Raw genomic sequence first — 21910 nt, forward strand, 5'->3', positions numbered from 1 at the left:
GCACCCAAGGAGAGATCACGGCTTTACACTATGGAGCATCAATCAAGTTCAGTCAAATCCGAGATAAACACGTCTGCTTAAAATGAACTATCAGAATCAAAAACAAGCATTCACAAAATGTCAGAGAGCCACATCGCAGCACCACGACTGTCCCACTGCGGATTTACAAACAGCCTTACGTTTCTTTGAAGGAAGGATATGTTCTGAAGCTAAAAACAAGTCAGTCCTGTGTGACTGTCACTGTCGGATTGTAGTGCGAGACCATTTACATCTTCCTCCAGGTATAAGATAACCTGACCAGTTTCGTGCAGAACTAACAGTTAGGAAAAAGTAGGAGTCGGAAACAAACAAAACTCATCTCTATGGGAGGGAAACCAGCGAACCTTTCTGCACACAAGTAAAACAAGGATGAGGCCTGTTGACTTGGAAACAACACGACTGAGTGTATTTCAGTGAAAAAGAAAGAAATGCAAAACGTGGATGCTTCAGTATGACGACAAAGAAAACAAGTGCTGTATGTGGCGTGTTTCTTCAAAAAAAGGGCTGTTATGAAAATGTACATAATAAAAACGGTGACTGTTTCACTAGATGGCAACTGGGTTGTTTAGTCTTATAAAAAGGACATCATTACGAAAAATGCATCAGGCTTTTAAAATACGCAGCGCTCCAATATAAAGTGCTTCATTACATTGTTATTTCATTTTTTTTTTACAGTTTCTTATTAAAATATTGTATTCCCTGGAGTGAAACCATAGTAAACATGTTACACATTGGTAAAAATAAACATTTTGGAATGTCTTTAAAAAGTCCCACGGGCTGATTTTGGTCAAGCAGAGCTTGTCCCGGGAGCCTGCGGGAAAGAAACGTGTTATTATTAAAAGTCATGTAACAACAAGACGGACGTACTAAAAAGCATTTACAGCACATCGTCCATTAGTCTTCTTCAAGGGTTAGTATGACATGCCAAAAAAAGCACTGCATTGCAAAAACTGAAGCAGGTGCGAGACGGCATGCGTGTCGAGAGAACGGAGAGTAGAAAGACTGTCTTGAATAATCACAATTTTGTAAGGTTTGTATCCGTGTGTGCCGTACATGCATTATTTGTGTCACTTCATGTCCGGCACAACATGCTAAGAAACAGCAACATGGTGAATTTAAGGCCCCAGATATAAAAATACAGTTTATAGCCGCCATATGAGTTCAAGACAGTCAAAAAAAAAAAAAGAACAGGCAAGAACAGAACAAAAAAGTAAATCCACGGATAGTAAAATAGATGCTCGTGCTTTGTTAGTGCAACAAATATAAGGGCGGATGAGACACAGATGATGGAAAGAGGATGTGAGAAAGCATTAGTCAGCATGCAGCGGCGGAGATGGGCGTGTTCTGAAGCGTTGTGACCAGGAAACAGAGGGTGGAGGTGGGCAGGCACACAGACAGGAAGATGATCATGTCTTGAGTGAGGCAGACCACCAGCGCGTGCTCTGATAGGATCCAGTCCACCAGCACGCAGAGCAGCAGGTAGTACAGGTGAAACTCCTGTAAGGCCTGCCAGTCTGACTCTGCCACGCCCACGTCACCACTCACCATGGTCGTAACCTCCGTCAACTCTACCTCTTCCTTGGGACGGGAGCGCTTGCTGCGGGCCCTCTCCTCCGTGGCCATTGACCTCCTGCTGTTCTCCACAAACTCCTGCAGGAAAGATGTTCATATTTTCCCAGCGTGCAAGATTTCATTGTTAAAGGGATAGTTCATCCAAAAACAAAAATCTTTTATTCACCCTTGTGTTGTTCATGTTATGTTTTGTTTGTTTAACTGAACACGACTCAAACCTCAAGAGTGACAAAGTCATTCAATAAGCCATTTAAAAGACTGACAGCATGACACGACACATGAAAAGAGGAGGTTATCACATATTTTTTTGTACTTTTTCTAAATACATGAACAAATATTACTGTTGCATTGCTTAAAAGTGAATCTCTCTCTCTTTCTCTCAACGGGTAGTGGTCTGGCTTTTGCTGAAACTAGTAACTTTGTATAAGCACCTATTGTATTATTGCTCCTGTATGACATATCGCTTATTGCTCCCTGAACTCTCTGTAAGTCGCTTTGGATAAAAGCGTCTGCTAAATGACTAAATGTAAATGTAATATGAACTTGTTTTCTTTGCAGTATTTGAGGTCCAAAAAAACACAGAGCATCTTTCAGTTATGTTGACCTGTTCATTTTCTACAAATAAATGCAAATAGTTTGATTTGAAATTTGGGAGGTATATTGTTAGTAGTTCACAGAATGAAACAAAAAAGATCATTTTACCTAAAAACATACCTATACATAGTACATTTTAAAATGAGAAATTAGAAGTTAGATTTTGAAATGGTTGTTTTAATTTTTTCACAGCTGTAGATTTGTAAACGACGAAGGAATTTTAATTTTGGGTGAACTGTCCCTTTCAGATATTAAATCATATTTTATAATCTGTAGATATGGCTTGGTTGCCTTCTGTAGAGAATGTGAAGCTAATGTCACGCCCTATGTTGCATGTTGCCGTGGCGCCGCCATCTTGGGAGGATCATACTCCGCTGCTATTATTGTTTTGATTTGTACGTTACTTGTTTTGTTTGATATATGGTGAAATCGAAAGTGAAAGAACCAGGGGCTTTTCCTGAACGACTCTGCATAATGCTATTGCAGTTTTTAACACAACAAGACCGACCTACCATACTTACAATTTCCTAATCAAACAAGAAAAACAAAACACTGCATTGAATGCACTCGCAGCGATCCTCTCAAGATGGCGCAACATTCAACGTGGCGTGACGTCGATTTACAAGCTCAATTACGCAATGTAGCACAGCTCTTATCCAAAGAAACGCATAAATCATACCAGTAACCTTTTTTACTGAAATAATCTCTCACAGGAAAAGCGTTTTGTATATTCCAAAGACTCGCTGTACTAAAGCGTTTCTCTGCAGCGCCGCAGGGCTCTAGTCCTCCTCTCAATTTCAAAGCTTTTGCACGCTTTGGGTGACTACCGTGAAACCAGCTTTGTACGTGATTTAAGTTTTTTTTTGTCTTGGCTGAACAGCTAAGCTTAACAGCTTTTTCAAAACATGTTGGACATCATCCACAGAGAATATCCAGTGCACCGTGTGAATTTTAAAATATTAACACATCCAATCCAGCAGAGAACCTGCATTTTAAAACAACGAAATGAATCTACGCCAAACCGGAAACGTAACCCAGATGGTTTGTTCTCTACAATGCGACTATTTTTGGTCCTCTCATCCCACACCAATGACAGCAGCAGAGATCATTGCACAAACAGCGCCTTTTTCTCTCCGGTGTGGTGACTCACCATCAGTGCCTTATCCATGTAGAACTCTCTGCCGGGTGTGCCGTTGTTGTATTTGGTGTCAATGGCGAAACAGAGGAAGAGCACATCCACCACGATCTCGAAGATGGACAGGAAGCAGTGCGCCACCAGGAACGCAAACAGACACACGATGATGAGGGGCAGAACCCACTCGGTGTAATCTCTCTGATAGTTCAGCGCTAACACTCCAGTGAACGCCGTGCACGTCAAAATTAGGACCTGCGAGGGTAGAAATACGTACACGTGAGTTAGCGAGTGTTTTGAAACGTTAACAAAGATCATTTCCGCCGTCTCTTCTTTACCTTGCCCAGGAAGAGCACAAAATCTCCCACGGTGTTGATGGTCGCCACCCTAAGAGCGTTCTCCACCAGGATCATGAAGGCATCACGGGCCGAGGTGCAAAAACTGGTGCTGTTAATGGCCGTCGCCGCATATGCATTCTGGAAACAGAGAGAACAAAGAGAGATTCACATGCAATCGAAAAAACGCAGCGGTTGCTTATATACCAGGAATGATTAATGATCCATTTAGTTTATCTGCTCTCTTTACTCGTTTTCCAAGTGATTTTCATCACATTAAAGGCATATATTTTATTTGTATGCGTGTTCCATGAAAAACAACTCCTTTATCGTGGTAGATTTGTGCCAGTGCTATGCTCCATCAAACAAGCTAAACAACACTATTATCAGTCAAGTGAGTGAGTTTATTTGTTGACTAAGCCTTTGAAATTTCTCATACTTATGTGAATGCACAAATATGTATTAACTGACCCACCTGATTCAAAAAGTTGAGGCACTTCTCCAAACACCACAGACAGCAGATACAAGCCTTCAGCATGCAGCGTGCACAAGCGTTTTCCTGTCGGCCGAGTACATGGAACGTAAGGAAACGTTACCCACAATGCATTGCAGTTGAAGATCTTTTTAAATCAGTGAGCATTCTTCGACTTCCTAATCTGCCGCTGTAAAGTCAGTGCTAATATCTATTAGGGTTCATTATATCCCAAAGATCCCTGGCCATACATCAAGTAAATGATACGTCGTGCACGTAAGCGGAACCCAGGAGGACATAATAGATAGCTTGCGGTGTTACCTTAAAATGTATCCACTCCAAACACAAAAATAATAAGCATTAAAACAACATTTTAAGATGAGTTAGAAGTGGAACTAATAGTCGGCTAGAATTTTTTTGGTATTAATATCCAATGTTAATGAAATTTAGCGGCATCTAGTGGTGAGGTTGCGAATTGCAACCGACAGCTCACTCCACCCCACCCTTTCGAAGCACTACGGCGGCTGACACAGAACTAAGATGACGTCACGTTTTTGCTTCTTTGCCGAAAGAGATTTAGGACGTATTTAGGAAACGCGCTCTGTAGTTTGTCCGTTTAGGGCTGCTGTAGAAACAACATGACAAATTCCTGCAAGGGGACCCGCGTGTATGTAGATAAAAAAGCTCATTCTAAGGTAATAAAAACATAACGCTTGATTATGTTAGGTTTTTATACATCTCCAAAGACAGTTTTGTATACTCTATTGCATTTTTGTCAATAGACCCTCCAAAAAATTACATATTGGACCTTTAAGAGGTTATCTGGATGTTTTCATTACGATGAATACTGTAATACTTTTTTAATAAATGAAGGCAGTGCAACGAAAAATAAACATACTACATTTTAAATATAATGGTGTGTTTTTTTCACTTCACAGTATTTAGAATGAAGGCTCTTTGCATGACAGGAATTAAAAATTGTCATTCAACATCTTAATGACTCAAAAATTTTCTTTACGCTGTCTTCTTTTTTCTTATAAAATCATTAACGCACATGTCATTAATGGAGATTTCTGAATCGAGACCCACAGCATATGGGCAAAGTGTTTCTACCTTTCCTTTGAGCTGGTTGTGGATGTACATTAGAATGAGTCGTGGGATCTTGACCAAAGTGATGATGAAAGAGCCCTTGGCCACAGTGCCCAGGTGATAGCGAACCAGCCGCAGCACCGATGACAGGATGGGCGTCACCGGAAGTTTGGTTTTGTCCCTGGAGAGTTATGAGAACGTACTTTGAGTAAGGTAGCCACATCGGCACCAACTGCGATGGCTACGGCATACGTGTTTAATGCAGAATTTAAAAATCAGCCTTTGTTGTCTAAATGTTTATGTGGATCAGTGGCACTTGAGCATTTTCTTGAAAACAGAAAATTTGAGTGAACAACACCGACCTTGTGAAATAGTAGGTCACCACAGCGCCAGCTACGGTCATCTGTTGACAAGCCAGAATAAATTCGCTGATCCATATCAGACCCACAGCATGGTACCAGGTCATGTACTGCAGTCCGCCCGTGAGCCTAAACTCAACCAGGCCTGTGTCCTCATTCTTCTCTGGGTTCCCTGTGGACAAGAGCACTCGAGGTGAAGTCTGGGATGTGTGTGCTTAATGGTAATACGCATTCTAAAAGAAGCATAATATCCCTGGATCATCTTTGCAGAGGTATGAAAATGACAAGAGCATTTTTTCACATCATCTGTGAAAACGACTTGAGCAGAATGCTATTTATAAATCTACTCCACATTAGGCCCCCGTATGAAAATGCAACGTTAAGCAATTCCTTAAATTTTCTCTACACTTCCTTTTTAATTCTGCAGTTTGCATGAAACATCGGAAAGCTGCTTAAGGGAGTTCACCTAAAAAAACACAAGTGTGAATGAGATTTGAGAACTCTGGCAAAGGGAATAAAACAACCAAAACTTTATTGTGTCTGTTAGTCACGCAATTCTGTCATATGCTTTTCCAAGATTTGGAATATAGTGCAGAAGTTTTAAGGATGACTCTGAATTTCCTTTGTGACAGTCTGAACAATTGTAAACATTTTTTATCTGAAAATGAAGTGCTAAAAAATTGCTCTAAAGAACCTTGGGCTAGTAAATGATGACAGTGACCGACGTCTTCATCTTACCAGTGGTGCCGAGGAAGAGGAGGACCAGGATCCAGTAGACCCAGAAGAGAGAGAGAGCGAGAAAGGTACAGAACGGCTGCAGTGCCAACAGCGGAAGGTGGATAAACACTTTCCCCGCAACGTGAAACAGGGCGATGGTCAGGGCCACCCTCTTCCTCATGAACAACATCAGAAGCAACAAAATCCCCTGCGGTAGCAGAAAGCACAGAGATCAGAAGCCTAAAAAAACAAGTGTCCATTATAGTTCCTGCTTTCTCTCACGGTACGGCTTACGGTAAACACTGTGGCTGAAACGGCATAGATGAGCAGGCCTTGAGCGTGGTTTTTAGGGGTCTTCATGCCACCATTAGTATCTTCTGTTTCCTTTAAATCCTTAGACATGGTCTCATTCATCGTCATTCTATAGTCTATATATAACCACCAGAGAACGCTGGTTCCTCCTGAGAAACAAAGTTTACATTAAAACAAAGCAAACACAAGTGTGCAAGACTAGTCCTGGACATACTGTTAATGATAATACAGATCGGTAATTTAACAAGCACCATCGTAGACAAAAGTAGACATTACAAATACCACCTGCTCACTGCCGTAGAAAATCAAAATGCTTTTGTTTTGCTGTTATTGTTCTATTTTCATTCCTGATGTAGAGTTTTGATAAGATGGAAATCACACGAGTAGTCTTGTGTTTGTGATGTTCTAATGTTACGCATGAGTTTCGACTGTCCATGGATCAATTTTAAATTTAGTCATTTAGCAGACGCTTTTATCCAAAGCGACTTACAAATGAGGTAAATATAATAAAAATAGAAGCAACTGGAACAGCATGAGGACAACAAAGTGCAGTAAAAGTATATCATATAGCCCAGCACAGTATACAAACGTTTGATTTTTTTGATTGGAAGAGAAGAAAAGAAATAGAAGTCCGTACTAATCGGTCAGGTGTTGACGGAAGAGATGTGTTTTCAGACGATTCAAAGATGGCTACAGAATCTGCTGATCTTGTAAATAAATAAACAAGCATGTATGAAACTATATTAAAACTGCACAAATCAGAAATTCTGTACTTATTAAACATTTAAAATGATAATACAATTATAATACAATACCAAAATGTATTGTATTGTACTAAATGCAAAATATTTTCGTTTTCAATTTGCTGTCCTGTAACGTACCACCAGGGGGCGCTTTGCATACCAGTTTGAGAACTACTGGTTATAATTTTACATTATATTATATATAAATTTTACATTTTTGTTTAAATATCAGCCAAATATAATAATACACATTCTGACCATGTTTAACCATAGAATGGTATTGTGCTGTTTGTAGTCAAGCCCAGATCTTTCTTCAGGTTAGTCTATTCTACAGGCTTTGACGTCTTTAAAGAGATTTACCCAAAAATGAAAATTCTGTCATGAATAAAATGTAGAACATGTATACAGGTTTGGAACAACTTGATATTGAGTCATTATTCTTTTAACTACAGAGAATTACGGACATGAAATTTTACGATGTGCGCTTACATGTTCACAATTATGACAAAGTTGATCAGATTCTGCCATCAACTCTTAACCGTATATAAAGTATGTGCAACAGAAAGGAAGAATGCCATTCACAGCTTAAGAGGAGAAGAAAAGAAGAGCAGAAGAAAGCAGACTTGCCCAGAGAACCCAGAATCACCAGAGCAGTCAGAATCCAAACCAGGACAGCAGAGATGTAACGGATTATCACCATGAGGATCATGGACAGAACTGTGACATGCACAAAACAGGACCAGGAGTTAAAGCAACACGCTTCAGACACAAACATATCAATGCGTGTCAGCAGAATTAAAGCCATGAAAACAAACTTTAAACAAAAAGACATTACAGAATGCCATTGTGAAGTATTGTGAATGCAGTTTCATGTTGTCTTTAAGGGTTGACAGGACACTAACCCTCACAGGACAATAGCTTGAAATAATTATAATACAGAGATTTACATTTACATTTTCGCTTTGTTAATGCTCAATAGCACAGAACATAACTAGCCTCGATCTGATATGGATATCAAGGGGATGCAATTATCCAATTTAATAGAAGAATTTTTACATTGCATTTTTATTATCAGAAAATGCAATGAATCGTGCAACAGCCAGAGAGAGAAGACGGTTACCTAGCGCCAGCAGACAGAGCCCCACAATAATCTCTTTGCTGGCCGCCACCCCGGCGATCAGCCTGTTTAACATGCTGTTATCACTAACAAATGTGACCACCGCTTCAGCAAACTTAGCATAGCAGGAGATGTCCACCGGCGTGCAGCGGTTAAACACCGGAAGAGCTTTGCTGCAGAGATAGAAAGGGCCAGGGGATAGAGGAGAGATGAAGGAGGAAGAGGAGATTTGATTGACAGGACAGTTTGTTTGCTGAGGGTTTTTAAATACCTCTCTGGCACTGGAAGTTTGGGACACTTTTCGAAGCGCTCGGGAAGATGCGGGTACTTGTGACCAGGTAACTCATAGGAACAAAGCTCAGACCCTAAGAAAAAGAAAAGATGAAACGGATGCATTTTACATATGACATGATCCATCCCTGCCAGAAAAAAACAGCTCATGCTTGTATAAAGGGATAGTTCAAACATAAATAAAAAAGAATAATTTATTCACTCTCATTCCGCAACTCCTTCAGCACCTTCACTTTCGATTCTTTATGTTCATAGCTCACACCAGCGTTCTTCTGGTTTTTAGTTTTATTCATATTTTAAATGAGCTTTTATTTTTAGATTTTTAATTTTTGTGTTAATTTTAGTTAGTTTTAGCAATTTTGGTACTGTATATGCTTTTGTCCTTATATAGTTTATTGGTTTATTTTATTTAATGTTGCTATATAAGATTTATTAATTTTTACTTTAGTTTTATTTTAGTTCTTGTTTATTATTATAATTGTACTGCTTTAAACTCACTTAAGTTTATTTTTGAGGCAACATTTGATTTCAATGAACAGGAACATTTACAAAATTATAATTTTAGTAAACTAAAATAACCTTGCTTAACATTAACTACTGTACATTTTTATTGTAAATACCCTCTATATGTTTGCCACATTTACAGTAAATTGTTATGCTGTAAATATATATACAGTACATATAGTTTATATATTTTTTCTCTTCTCTTTAACTGTGTTAACTTTTTCCCTCTCTCTCTTTATACATTTCTTTATATATATATATATATATAGTATACTATCATTAGTATATAATATAACTATATATTTTCCCTATTGTACTGTATTGCTGTAGACTGCCCTATAGCCCTCACATGACATCTGTACATATGACAAATAAACTTGAAATAACCTTGAAACTTCATTCCAAAACTATGGCTTTCTTTCTTCTGTAGAACATAAAAGATAAAATTTTGAAGAACGTTGCTAACCAAACAACACTGAACCCCCCTTGACTTCCATTGTACGGACACAGAACCACTGTGACATTCTCAAAATATCTTCTTTTGCGTTTCACTGAAGAAAGAGTCATATACAGGTTTTGAGTGACATAAGAGTAAATAAATGATGACAGAATTTTTATTTTTAGATGAACCATCCCTTTATCTTGTCTTAACATAGCTAACACACAAAATGTTAAGGCTGTTCAACACAAACATGACTCACTAACCATTAAACATGAATGTAAATTCCAGAGGCATAATGAACAATTCATACACACAAAAGAAAAACAGTGAACTCAAGAGAAACAAAGACATTATTTGTACAGTCCATTAGTGTCAGATGGAATGTGTCAATCCCTACAGACTGTAAACAGCACAACCTTTCAGTAAAACTTTTGTTCAGTTATCTCAGCCCTGAACGCGTCTTCAGCTTCGACACCACCGGATAAGAATATAAATTCTATATGTGCTTTTGGAGAGCCCTTGCATCGAGAACAATAAAAGAAGGATGCTGGTGTCATGTTGTCATATATGGGAAGTCTTTGTCCATTTAAGGGAGTAGCCAGTAAAAATGATTATATTTCACATGTCCAAAACTAAGTGACGGACTCACCATTCATCATGGCAAACCTCCTGAGGTCACTGTAAGTCGCCAGTTCTTCTGTGGGACATTGTGACACGCACAGCGCCATGGACTTGATCTTCCTCTGGATAATATCTAGGTTGCACGGATCCAGGAAAAAGACGTACCTGTGGACAACACAAGCACAAATTGAACCCCATTTGCCCTCGTTGCGAGACAGCAAGGGCATTTAACATCAAATCTGATGATGACCAAAATAGTTATGCCGTGGGACTTGGAACGCAGCATTGTGCAATAAAAATCGACATCGAACAGCAGATAATTTTTGTCACAGGACTGTTCAGCCCAGTCTTTTGGCAGGGAGGAACCGAGAGCTTGTGTACGAGCCAAGCCTCCTCTGTGGCCGTGGCTTTACTTCAGCTTTCATGCGGTGTGAATCGGGCACCGCGCCCACGCCGGGACGAGGGGCCTATTGTCTCGTGTGCTCAGCACAAAAACAGACTGTCAGGAGCAGGTGACGTACGCGTTTGAGGAAAAGAACACTTAAGCATCAGCAAAGAGCCTCACAAAACAGCCTGGTTAAAGACAAGGCTGTTTGTGGTCAAGCCCAGATCTTTCTTCAGTTTGGTCCATTGTAGAAGCTTTGACAGAAGTGTGGTCATCTTTAAAGGGATCGTTCACCCCAAAAGGTTGAGTAATTCATGCCAGAATTTTCATTCTAGGGTGAACTATCCCTTTAAATACAGAGAATTACGGACACTGTTTGTAGAATAAGGCTCTATTAAAGTGATAGTTCACCCAAAAACGAACATTTTGTCATCATTTAATCACCCTCTTGTCATTTCAAACCTGTATGACTTTCTTTCTTCCGCAAAAAAACAAAACAAGTAGTGCTTACTTTCTTCCAAATAGCTCCCTGTGTGTTTTGCGGAAGACAGAAAGTCATAAAGGTTTGAAATGACAAGAGGTTAAGTAAAAGATGACAGAATTTTCATTTTCGGGTAAACTATCCCTTTAAGAGGCACAATGTTGGCCTGTAAAATACATCGTTTCCATGCAGTCCACAAGGGCAATGAACATAAACAAACCCAAAGTCAGCTGAGCCAAAACTCACTGACAGCTTTACAGTATGTTATAAATACAATGAATGCAGATGAAAGGTAAAGATAGCAGATAACCCCATTAAACAGAGATGGATAAAGTGAGGGATTATGTGAAGTGGGACCAGGCTGCTGAGAAAGTAAAACTCAACTAATTGCATTAGCCTGATGAACTTTGCTCGGCTAACAACATTAGCTTGCTAACTCTGTCCATCTTTTGACACCCCAGCATGCACTTTTTCCATTACAACATTACGCTGCTTGACAAAAACAAGTGAATTTGAGAGACCGGCTGTATTTGTAAATACTGTGAATACCAGTGACTCTTGGATCTTTACATCAGGTGTTTGATATGGCACTCTTCAACACCATGGCGCTTTAAAGCCAAATGAATTTAAAGACGACTCACACTCATTGAAAACCTGCATCGCCTCTCCTTCAAAGCAAAGAAGCTAAAAATAAAAAAAATCAACCTAAACAAACACACACACAAAAAAAGAAGGACATCTGGAAAAAAAAGGTCTGTTCACGCAAAAGACGATAAATATAAAGTTTTAATTTGAAAATGTATTATAAATTTAGTAGAACAGCAGGAAAACACAAAAATGATACAATGTTGAAATGATATTGTTGAAATTGCTCTCAGAGCCATTTTTCAGCTAATAAACAATAAAACATTTAAAGCAAATCAAAATCCATTCAAATTTAAACCTCACCCATTTTTAAATGTGTAACTTCAGCACACATGCTTTGAATAAACATAAGTCAATTCAATTGACAAACATCTAGTCAATAAAAGCTTCATCAATATAGCAGGCACAAGTCAGATGTCAAATCTTCTTAATGAACCTCGTAATATTTAACATGGTAAATGTCAAGAAGAAGAGTTAATGTCCACGGCCAAATCTGAACGTTCTTCATTCACACATGCTCATTATAAAAGCAGGCAATGGGCCCACCAGCAGTGTGTGTGTGTGTGTGTGTGTGTGTGTGTGCGTGTGCGTGTGTGCGTGTGTGTGCGTGCGTGCGTGTGTGTGTGTGTGTGCGTGTGTGTGTGCGTGGGAAGGGTAAACCCTACGGTATGGGGACAAAATGTCCCCACAAAGATGGCAATATCCAAAATCCTTGTCCTTGTGGGGACATTTTTTGGTCCCCATGAGGAAACAAGCTTATAAATCATACAGAATTAACTTTTTTGAAAATCTAAAAGAGCAGACAGTTGTGTGTGATTGTTAGGGGGTGGGTTAGGGGTAGGGAATATGATATACAGTTTGTACAGTATAAAAACCATTGCGTCTATGGTATGTCCCCATAAAACATGGAAACCCAGCATGTGTGCGTGCGTGCGTGCGTGCGTGCGTGCGTGAGTGAGTGTGAGAGAGAGAGAGAGTCAGAGAGAGTTAGTGTAGTGCTCATCATTGCACATCTCCAGCGTCTTTGTGTTTGTGCGAGTCAAGCTAAAATGAGAAGGAAATCCTCACTCGAGCTGGTTTTTATCACATCCACCTCTTAAGCTTTACGACATGAGTAAATGAAGCAATCATTCACAGCTGTATGGCTATAACAGAGAAAAAAACTATAAACTGAGAAAACGAACACCTCGATATGACACCACCCACATGCCAACACAACTCCTGATTACAAATACGAAGGGATTTTACCACCTTAAAGACAAAGGCCTTTCATTTTGTTTTTAAACCAATTTTATTATTGTTTTTTCAATCATCCTTGAATTCCGTGGTTCCCAATCAGACATTAAAATACAGAAATACGTGTAAATATTCCATGTTGCATCTAAAAATATGAATAGACATTAGCTGGGGTCTATTTCTAAAAATTGTCCTGTGAATCGCTCGGGGGTCCTATAAAAATGTTGACCCCATAAACATGAGTTAAAACATTTAATATTTAACTATTACTATTATTTAAATGTCTAATATGTGTGTGGAACAACATCAAATTATGAACTCAGTCTCAGACCTGTGCCATCTTTACATTACTGTAAAGTAATTGTATTGATACTAATAAAGAAGAAATAAATTTGCTTACAAAACAAAGTTTTACTTATTTTAATACTTGCAGCAAATAGTAATATGGAAAAAGTGACAACAACATTTTACTTTTGTGGATCTAAACATCATCTAAAATCAGTATAATTATAATGAAGTATCAAACTTAATCAAGCAGTTATTTTATATTAACTCTGGACAAAATAGTAAATAATGAAGATCACCGCTACTCCAGCTTTCACAACCATCAAACAAACCAAATAAACTCAAATCTTCTCCAAAACCTCTAATGTGAAAGTGCTCTCACAGCCCCTTTAAACATCATTAATACAGCGGTACATCATAAGCTCTATGCCAGCACTGTCATCCCTCTAACAGCTCAAGCAAGCCATTTTCAAGCAGTTATTAAGTTCGCTTGTGCTCTGACAAGCCATTGAATGCTGCACTAAATGAATAGCTGTGCTTCAGAATGATGAGTCAGATCTCAAGACCATCTCTAAAGAGCCTCGCATAATTCAGCTCGGCCACAACGAAGAACGGAAAAAAAAAGTAATTTGACAGTGACGAAAATGAAATGGCCCAAAATACCTGTCTTTCCTGCAGGCTAGCAGCCATTAAGGGCCGCACACTGTGACAGCACTCGTCCTCGGGGACCGTGCTGAATAATTCAAGGCTCTGCACATGCAGCTGAAATAGTCCACTGCAATCTCTGTCTGAAGCGACAGAGGTTTGACATTTGCATTGATGTGATAGTCGAAGGACAACAAGCCAAGGCACTCTGATTTTAACAGTGACCGTTTGAAAAGGAGATGATGAGGAAATATAAGGGTAGGGGGTGCTGGCTGAAAAAGATGAGTCCACTCACTTTCTGTCACTGTGGTCCAGGCCGCTCAGGCGGACACCTTCTATTGGCTCGTTGCGTTGGCCGCAGGTGTTGCCGTAGCTGTCATATCCAAATAACAGCCGTGATGCGCCGCCCGTCGCGATGGTGAACCCGCAGATGGCACACTGGAATCAGAGTGAATCAGCATTAATCAGGAGAAGAGTTTGAACAAGACAGCACTACAGGTAAAGAATTAGAAAAAAATAGAAAAAAACTCATCTTTAACAAAGGCTAAAACAGTATTCATCAGAGACGTCAATAAATCAAGACGCTTCTGTGAATCTCTTTATTTGCTATTTGACTTGAGCATCACTGCATGAAACATACATTCACTGTCTCCTAACAAGTTTACAAAGACAAGATTTTTTCTGGAGACAATGACTGTACAAAACTGCAGCACAACACAACAAAATCACTGACATCAGATTTGATGCTTAATAAAGCAAAAGATGTGTAAAACAAAACTCAGGGTTCCCAAATGAGTTCTGATGAATTTTCCAAATTTTAAACGGATAGTTCACACTAAAATGAAAATTCCTTTATCATTTCTTGACCCTCATGTCAATCCGACAATGTACAACTTTCTTCTGTAGAACAAAAACATGATATTTTAAATAACTTAAGTAACCAAACAACATTGGCCCTCATGTCATCATGAGGGTGAGGACAGAATATTTATTTTTGGGTGAACTTTGGGTGATCTTTTTAACGTTAATTTTTTCTCACAAATCAGACATAACTATGATTTGTAAAGTATTGGTACGCACAGGACTAGGCTTGAAAAAAACAATTTAAAAATGTCATGATTTGTGTTTTATACCCACGTAAAGCCTGTTAACTTTTTTTATGTAAGAAGAGGCAAATAATAGTCATGTCAGTTTATTATCTATTTATTCAAGTATTCCCTGAACAAATTGCCTAAAGCTATTAGGTGATTAATTACACATTTAAAGACCTAATTATATATTGAAAAAACAACATCTGGTGCTTCAGCAATATCATAAACAGTGCTGAATGAATTATTATAGACCAAGACACTGTGTCTGTGATACATTACATGTACATGTTACGCATTATCACAGTCGCAATGACAGCTCTAGAATACAATCACAAATTAAGCATATCACAGGTATTCAGCACTTGCATTTGTAAATATATAACAGTAACATAAAGACAGCAATCCAGAGAAAAATGAATGAACTTGATATAATTTATGCATCAAGTAAACTGAAGCCCTACCATTCCTCCACAGAACAATGCAAACAGCAGGAACCATGGCAGATCTGTACAGCTTCGGTCCTCTAATGGTTTCCATTCTCTTTTTGCCCTCTGAAATACAAAAATACAGCACAGACATGCTTGAACTAGCTGTCATAATAACGTTGATTTACATAACAAGGCAAATATCCAGTACATAAACAGTAGTCTTAAGTTAAGGCCTCATAAGTGTTGTTCAAAGCATGAGTGTGTACACAAAAAAATAATCCCAAACAATACTACAATAAATAAAATCTAACAAAAACCCTTATAACAGAATATGTTAGTTGCCCGCGTGTTTGACAACCGCAGTAAAACAGCTCGTGTTGACAGTAAAGCTCAGCAGTCCCTGTCGAAACACGGCGAGCTTGTTTACTAACACACCACATAAGTGTATTGTGCATTATTGTGCAACAAAAATCAAAGACCTTATTTGTATTTGACGCAAAAACGAAACCCTCGCACGTTTGTTGCGATCAGACACACACAATGCTACGCGCGAAAGACAGAATAATAGGATTACACGTAGAGCAAGCGACCATACAGCACTTCACTGGCCCGTCAGCCGTGAAACAATGTATCACATCGTGCGAAATAATGTTACAAACATTCGAAACAATGTATCAACCCATCCGCGGGAAATTCGATACATTCGCGCCAACGGAAGATCGCCTTACCTCTGCGCTTCCACAGCATCCCATTGCCGGAGGGAGGTTAGGATCGCAAAAAAACTAAACGCTACACAGGAGGAAAACAATAACCCCAACCTGCAGGGAGTTGACGGTATATTTTTGACCCTGCATTAATTGCGTGTCACGCGCTGAAAAGATGCATCGACCGCGTTCATCTAAACAAAGGGCTTTCCCCGAAAGAACTGCATAATAATGTTTGTACGGTGCCAGGTAAAAGGGATTATTACTTTGGGATTTATCGCCCTGCACTTCCTGGTGGGCTGAGCAGGTGTAGCCGGAAAAGAACAGCAGCCGTCCAATCACAGGGCGAGCTGGATGGAGGCGGGACTAGCGCTGAATGTTGGGAAACTGGAGGAGCCCGGGAGCTTTAAACTCTGAAGTGTTGTTGTTTCGTCGAAATACATGAACACTTTAGTATACTATGGTGTATTGAGGGACATCTTGATCGTTTTGGCATATATAAAAGCCACATAATGATACATGTGTTACCACATGTTATATGATACCAACTGTTTGATACCGTCACTTCAAATGTAAGTTTTTTATGTCGACGGTGTCTTATGTCAAGTTTATGTAAGGGGTTCTAATTCATAAACTCCTGGACAAAATAAGACTGTATTAAATATGTTGTTTAAAAAGGAAATAATTAATATAATTGATATTGACATTATTGGTCGCTGTTTGTTTTACCAATGAGCCAAAAAGATCATCTCAAAAGGGCAAGCGTCAGTCTGTTATGGTCATCGTCACCGCCCTGTTTCTGCGTCATTCCGAGGAGCGCAACAGCTGTTAATACACTTTTAACAGGACAACCACTGCGTAAAGACTATTAAAACTTATAGCCTACATATAATTCGTACATCAAACAGTCGCTCTATTGCAACGAAAATTTAATTTGATAAGTGAATTTGACAATTTCTTGTTTAGGAACACCATTACACAAAACCATAATAATAATACAAGTATTAGAGACAGGTTTAAAAAGACAGGTTTAAAAACAGGTTTAAATATTTTTAAACAGGTTTAAAAATATTTCAGATCCTGTGTTTTATACAGAATAACAATTATACAAAAGAAAAACATTTGCTAAGACGTCATTAGTCGTCATTAGTCTTAACTACGCTCTATTGACTCATAAGTCGTCACCTTCAAAGTTTCTCTCGGGCTATTTTGGATCAATTAAAAACACCATTCTTTAAAAACCCATGAAGATCATTGTCCTACCATTATTATCCACCGTGGCCTCGGCCGATAAGAGCTTGATGTTGACCGTCTCAGCGCGCTCATCTTCCGCGGTGTGCAGCATTACAGCGCTCTGTGAGGGGTAGAGCCTCAGCTGAGATGCCAGGCTGGACCACAGAAGAGAACCATTGTTCCATTGTTCTCTGTAGTACCAGGGAGAGAGTGAGTTATTGTGTGTGTATGCGTGTGTCAGTGAGAGAGACATGAAGGAAAAGGGAGAGAGAGAGAAAAGAAATACAGAAATTCCAGCCAGTTTACTGTAAACAACATAAGCGAGTTTGAAGAAACTGACTATGCATTGATGCATTTGTCCATTAGAGGGAGCTCGCATGCAGCAGATACAAGTATGACCCTATCCCAGCAGACCATAAGGGTGTACTGTATTTCATAATAGGAAAATTATAATTAAGGATAGTACAAATCAATGTAAATTCAAAAATATTTACACCCAGAAACCTTAATTTGCCTTGAATTAAGTTATTTCCCACTACGTGACTGGTGCTGTAAATTCAAGGGTCAACACTGATTTACTTTATCTCTCAAAGTTAAGAGGAACATACTGTACAATGTGGTCTACCATTTTATGTGTTTATATGCAGTGAGCTGTTTTAGTTTCCCCGAAAAACATTTTTATTAAAGTTGGGAGATTTTGTAATCCTCACAAGATCTGTAGGAGGCTATATTTTGCTGTGCTTATAAACAAAACGTATTACTCAGGATAAAGGCCTGACTCCTGTGACCTGAACTTTCCTCCTGAATCTGATTAAACAGCGTTGACGTGTCTGTCACGCTCCGCTTTACTCAGCATTTCTTCTGCTCTGTTTTGCTTGTTTACTCATGCATGCTTAGTTTTATTATTATTGCTTATGAGGTTTAACTCTGAGATCTGATCATGAAAAGCATACGTTCTGCTTCTCTTTGATGGGCCTGCGGCAGTGAGAGGGGACAATGAAAGTGACAGGCGCAGTATTTCCCTTCAGCAGGAACGCTGATCTCATAACTGAAGATTACTCAGTTTTATCGGAAAACGCTAGTGCCAACTTCTCTGCCAGCTTACAGGACACTTGCATAACTTGTTCATCAAATGTTAAAATTATAATTATGAACTTAAAATCAGTGTTTTTCAACATTTCTCTCCTCATACCTTACAGCTCCAACAGTGGCTCCAGCATGATCCAAATCTTTCCAAGCATGTCCAAAAAATCCAAGATTAAAATTCTATGATAAAGTCTTTAAACAATGAATTGCAGAAATATGTACATCAACTGCTGTCTATTGTCTTATTTTTAGCCGTTTCAAATCAAAACGTTTATTGTTATAATAAAGCAGATGCATCAATAGAGTTTCTGAATGATGTTTTCCATTATTTCCTCACTACCCACTAAAACTGTGAGAAACATTACATGACTTGCTGGGCTAAATGAATTGACAGTGGTTGGCTGTACATGGTAACAGCTGGACTGGGTGTCTAAAACAACACAATCACTTGACCTTTCCTCCAGATAATGATCTCCTGGGCAGGTTGCTTGATGTCATTGGCACCTTTCCATTGTCTCAGTCTTCAAGATTAATCTGCATGAGAAATCATAATAACTGAGAGAAGATTGGAAAACATGTCTGTCTCATAGTTGTCAACTTTAGTATTGATTGAATTTAATATACGTATTTGTTCTGCTAGAATGACAAAATACTGTCTTATTTCATATCATATTCTACAACAGAAAAGCTGCTAGACCTCGCCAGATAAATACGGATTGATTAAATGATTATCTTCACATTCATCTTTGAGTTCTTGAAATCAAGATGACTCATTATTTGTGTTCCACACAGAGCCAGAAGATCAATTCTGGCCTGGGACCCGGAAAGGGATTGACCACAATTTCACTTACTTTCAAAATGGCCACATTGCAACATTACTGGCACACAAAGAGTAAGAACAGTAAGAGAAAGCTAATCTTGGCATGTGTCATGGCACATGGTTGTACTTGTATCTGATAATCTTGGTTGGCCTTAAAGGCTTATGGAAAGTGAATGATTTACTAAATAATTTCTTAAATAATTTCTTAATATTATAAACACACATTAAGCAACTTTAACGGCTAAAATAGGTTCATTAAACAATCATATTTATAGTATAATAGCTGACTACAGATTAGTTGGGACCATGTTGACTGCAAAAAAAGCTGGTTACATGACAGTTCTTTCAGATGCTCATATTAATGATTATTTGAAACAGCCAAATGACACCTGTGCTCAAAACTATAACATTACTCAATTTGTTCTCCTTTACCGGTATGATTAGTGAAATTCCATTTGCTGTTCTAGTTGGACTAAACTAAAAAACGTCCCTGACATTGTGTACTCCACAATGAATTGAGAGATATTGCCAGGTTTGGTTGCTTTGCTGTGAATGAATCAGTAACAATGACCATTAAATCCTCAATGAGAATAAATGTAATATTCAACAACACCCAACTAACACATAAAAGGCAAATGTTGACCTTTATCTAGACTCCTCTTTTGTCCTTTTTACAGATCATATGATTCTGACATTATTTCCAGTGTTGGGGAGGAGCTAACTACAAGTAGCTATTAAATATGAATCTTATGTAATAAAAATAATAAATAAACAATACAAGGATAATGGTATTGTATTACATTGTTTTAAACTTTTCTATTTAAAACATTAGTCAATAACACATATTCAGGTGTATCACATCACATAAAAATACTGGGCTATATACTTTTTAGTATTTACTATAGTAAATAGTACTATTTTACAGTTGTAGAATATTATGGTAATTATCACACTTTATTAACATATACTACAGTATAGAAAATTATACACTTTATAAACCTTGTAGTATACTTTAACATTTACTGTGGTAAAGTAAAAAAACGGTAGTGTATCTAGGAAATTTACTATATAGAGTGCTATAATAAATACAATACTCCTGTATTTTTTCATGTGAGAATGTAAAAAATAAAAGTATAGTTTCAAAGAACCTAGCTATTTTTTATAGTAACTTGTAGTGTAGCTAACTACTTTTTCAGATGTTACTTAACTACTTTTATTTAAGAGTCTAATCTAACTACAATTTCAAAGTAGCTTCCCCATCACTGATTATTTCGCTTATTTTAAGCAGCATGATGTTCGTTTTATATTGAAAGATTGTAATGCCTATATATGTATGCTCTATATGTCTACTCTTCCCAACAAGTACCCAACATAAAAGGCATGGGGATGCGCAAAGATACTGATTTGGTAGATATGATAGTGTAACAATAGCCAGATAGTACCTGAATTGCACACCCCATCATACACACCCTCAATGATGTACAGTAAAAAAACAACATCCACCCCATCGTGGTTTTCCTTGCATTCATTTGTCCGCAGATGTTTGTTGTTACGCAGTTGTTTTGGGCTAACACGTGTTCATCCAGTAAAACCTTGAGCACACATCTTCGTGACCGAAAGTAACCCCTGCGCTCAGAGCGGATGCAGACTGACTGCGCTATAAAACCACTAAAATCCTTCAGATGCTCCTTCAAACCAGAGCCATCGGCGCGTCACTGTCCCGGTGAGGATTATAGCGCTTTTTTAACAGGATTACGACGAATGTCCATCAGAAAGACATTAGCGCTGTCTGGGTAGGTAAGATATGTTTCGTTTCCTTAACTTTATTTTTTAATATACAGCAAACGAACAAAAACACTTGTAGTTCAATATGTTATTGTTAATAATGCACATAAATAGATGATTTAAGTATTTATAAAGACACATTAATAGGTGTCAGATTGAATCTTTGAATGAAAGCGCAGTCCATTGTGCGGTATACATAACAGCGTTCAAAGTATGACTTCGACGAAAAAAAACAACTGCTGTAAAGCTACAAAAACAAACGCTCTCTTTTTTTGAAAGGAAAATATGAATAAGAGCCAAAATAAACATTCGTTCGTTATCAGAGGAGAAAGATCAGAAATGTTCTTTTAAGTAGGCTACAGTCTGCATTAGAACAATGACACAGTCAGACAAAGCTTCAGTCCACCGACCCAGTAAACAAGACAGAAAGCTTTTACCACCTGTGTCTGTAACGTTAAAAGAAATAAAGAACTGTGCAACTGCCTGAGAAAGTCCACGTTTTCCAACAAGCAGCCTCGAGCATTTCACATGGATTTGCGCAAAACTTCATGGGAAACACCTTTGACGTTCTTAAGACAAGAAATTACATCAATATGAAATCATACGGGAAGCTGTTTTTTGCCACAGGGGACGTATGAATCACACTATTAACGTTTTCTTTCATGCATTGTTTGAAATAATTTTAAAATATTTTATATATATATATAATATTTTCATAATCAGCCCGTATTTGTACTGCATTCATTG

The 21910-nt window shown here is 38.3% G+C and overlaps 2 protein-coding genes across 5 annotated transcripts in view; one reads left to right on the forward strand and one right to left on the reverse strand.

Annotated features, from left to right (window-relative positions):
* Positions 1 to 689: 689 nt before the first annotated feature.
* slc44a1b (solute carrier family 44 member 1b) lies at positions 690 to 17689 on the reverse strand. Of its 4 annotated transcripts, none has more exons than XM_057348970.1 (16): positions 17503 to 17687; positions 15569 to 15658; positions 14312 to 14454; positions 10368 to 10504; positions 8753 to 8846; positions 8485 to 8654; positions 7992 to 8081; positions 6604 to 6770; positions 6331 to 6517; positions 5596 to 5764; positions 5258 to 5414; positions 4148 to 4231; positions 3676 to 3813; positions 3356 to 3592; positions 1612 to 1689; positions 690 to 850 (listed from the first exon to the last, which is right to left on the reverse strand). In XM_057348970.1, exons 1-16 carry the CDS (start codon positions 17563 to 17565, stop codon positions 827 to 829), a joined length of 2028 nt encoding a protein of 675 aa, XP_057204953.1. In that variant the 5' UTR covers positions 17566 to 17687; the 3' UTR covers positions 690 to 826. The 4 variants fall into 4 exon arrangements, with proteins under 4 accessions (XP_057204953.1, XP_057204952.1, XP_057204950.1 ...); XM_057348969.1 differs by having other exon boundaries at positions 1585 to 1689; XM_057348967.1 differs by lacking the exon at positions 690 to 850 and having other exon boundaries at positions 857 to 1689; positions 17503 to 17689.
* Positions 17690 to 20923: 3234 nt separating this feature from the next.
* abca1b (ATP-binding cassette, sub-family A (ABC1), member 1B) overlaps positions 20924 to 21910 on the forward strand; it is a 32303-nt gene continuing 31316 nt past the window's right edge. Inside the window, exon 1 of the mRNA XM_057349141.1 lies at positions 20924 to 21175. The gene's annotated coding sequence lies outside the window, so the exon portion shown is untranslated. The remainder of the gene's footprint in view (positions 21176 to 21910) is intronic.

The sequence above is a fragment of the Triplophysa rosa genome, linkage group LG13, assembly GCF_024868665.1.
Source record: "Triplophysa rosa linkage group LG13, Trosa_1v2, whole genome shotgun sequence".
Taxonomy (NCBI): Eukaryota; Metazoa; Chordata; class Actinopteri; order Cypriniformes; family Nemacheilidae; genus Triplophysa; species Triplophysa rosa.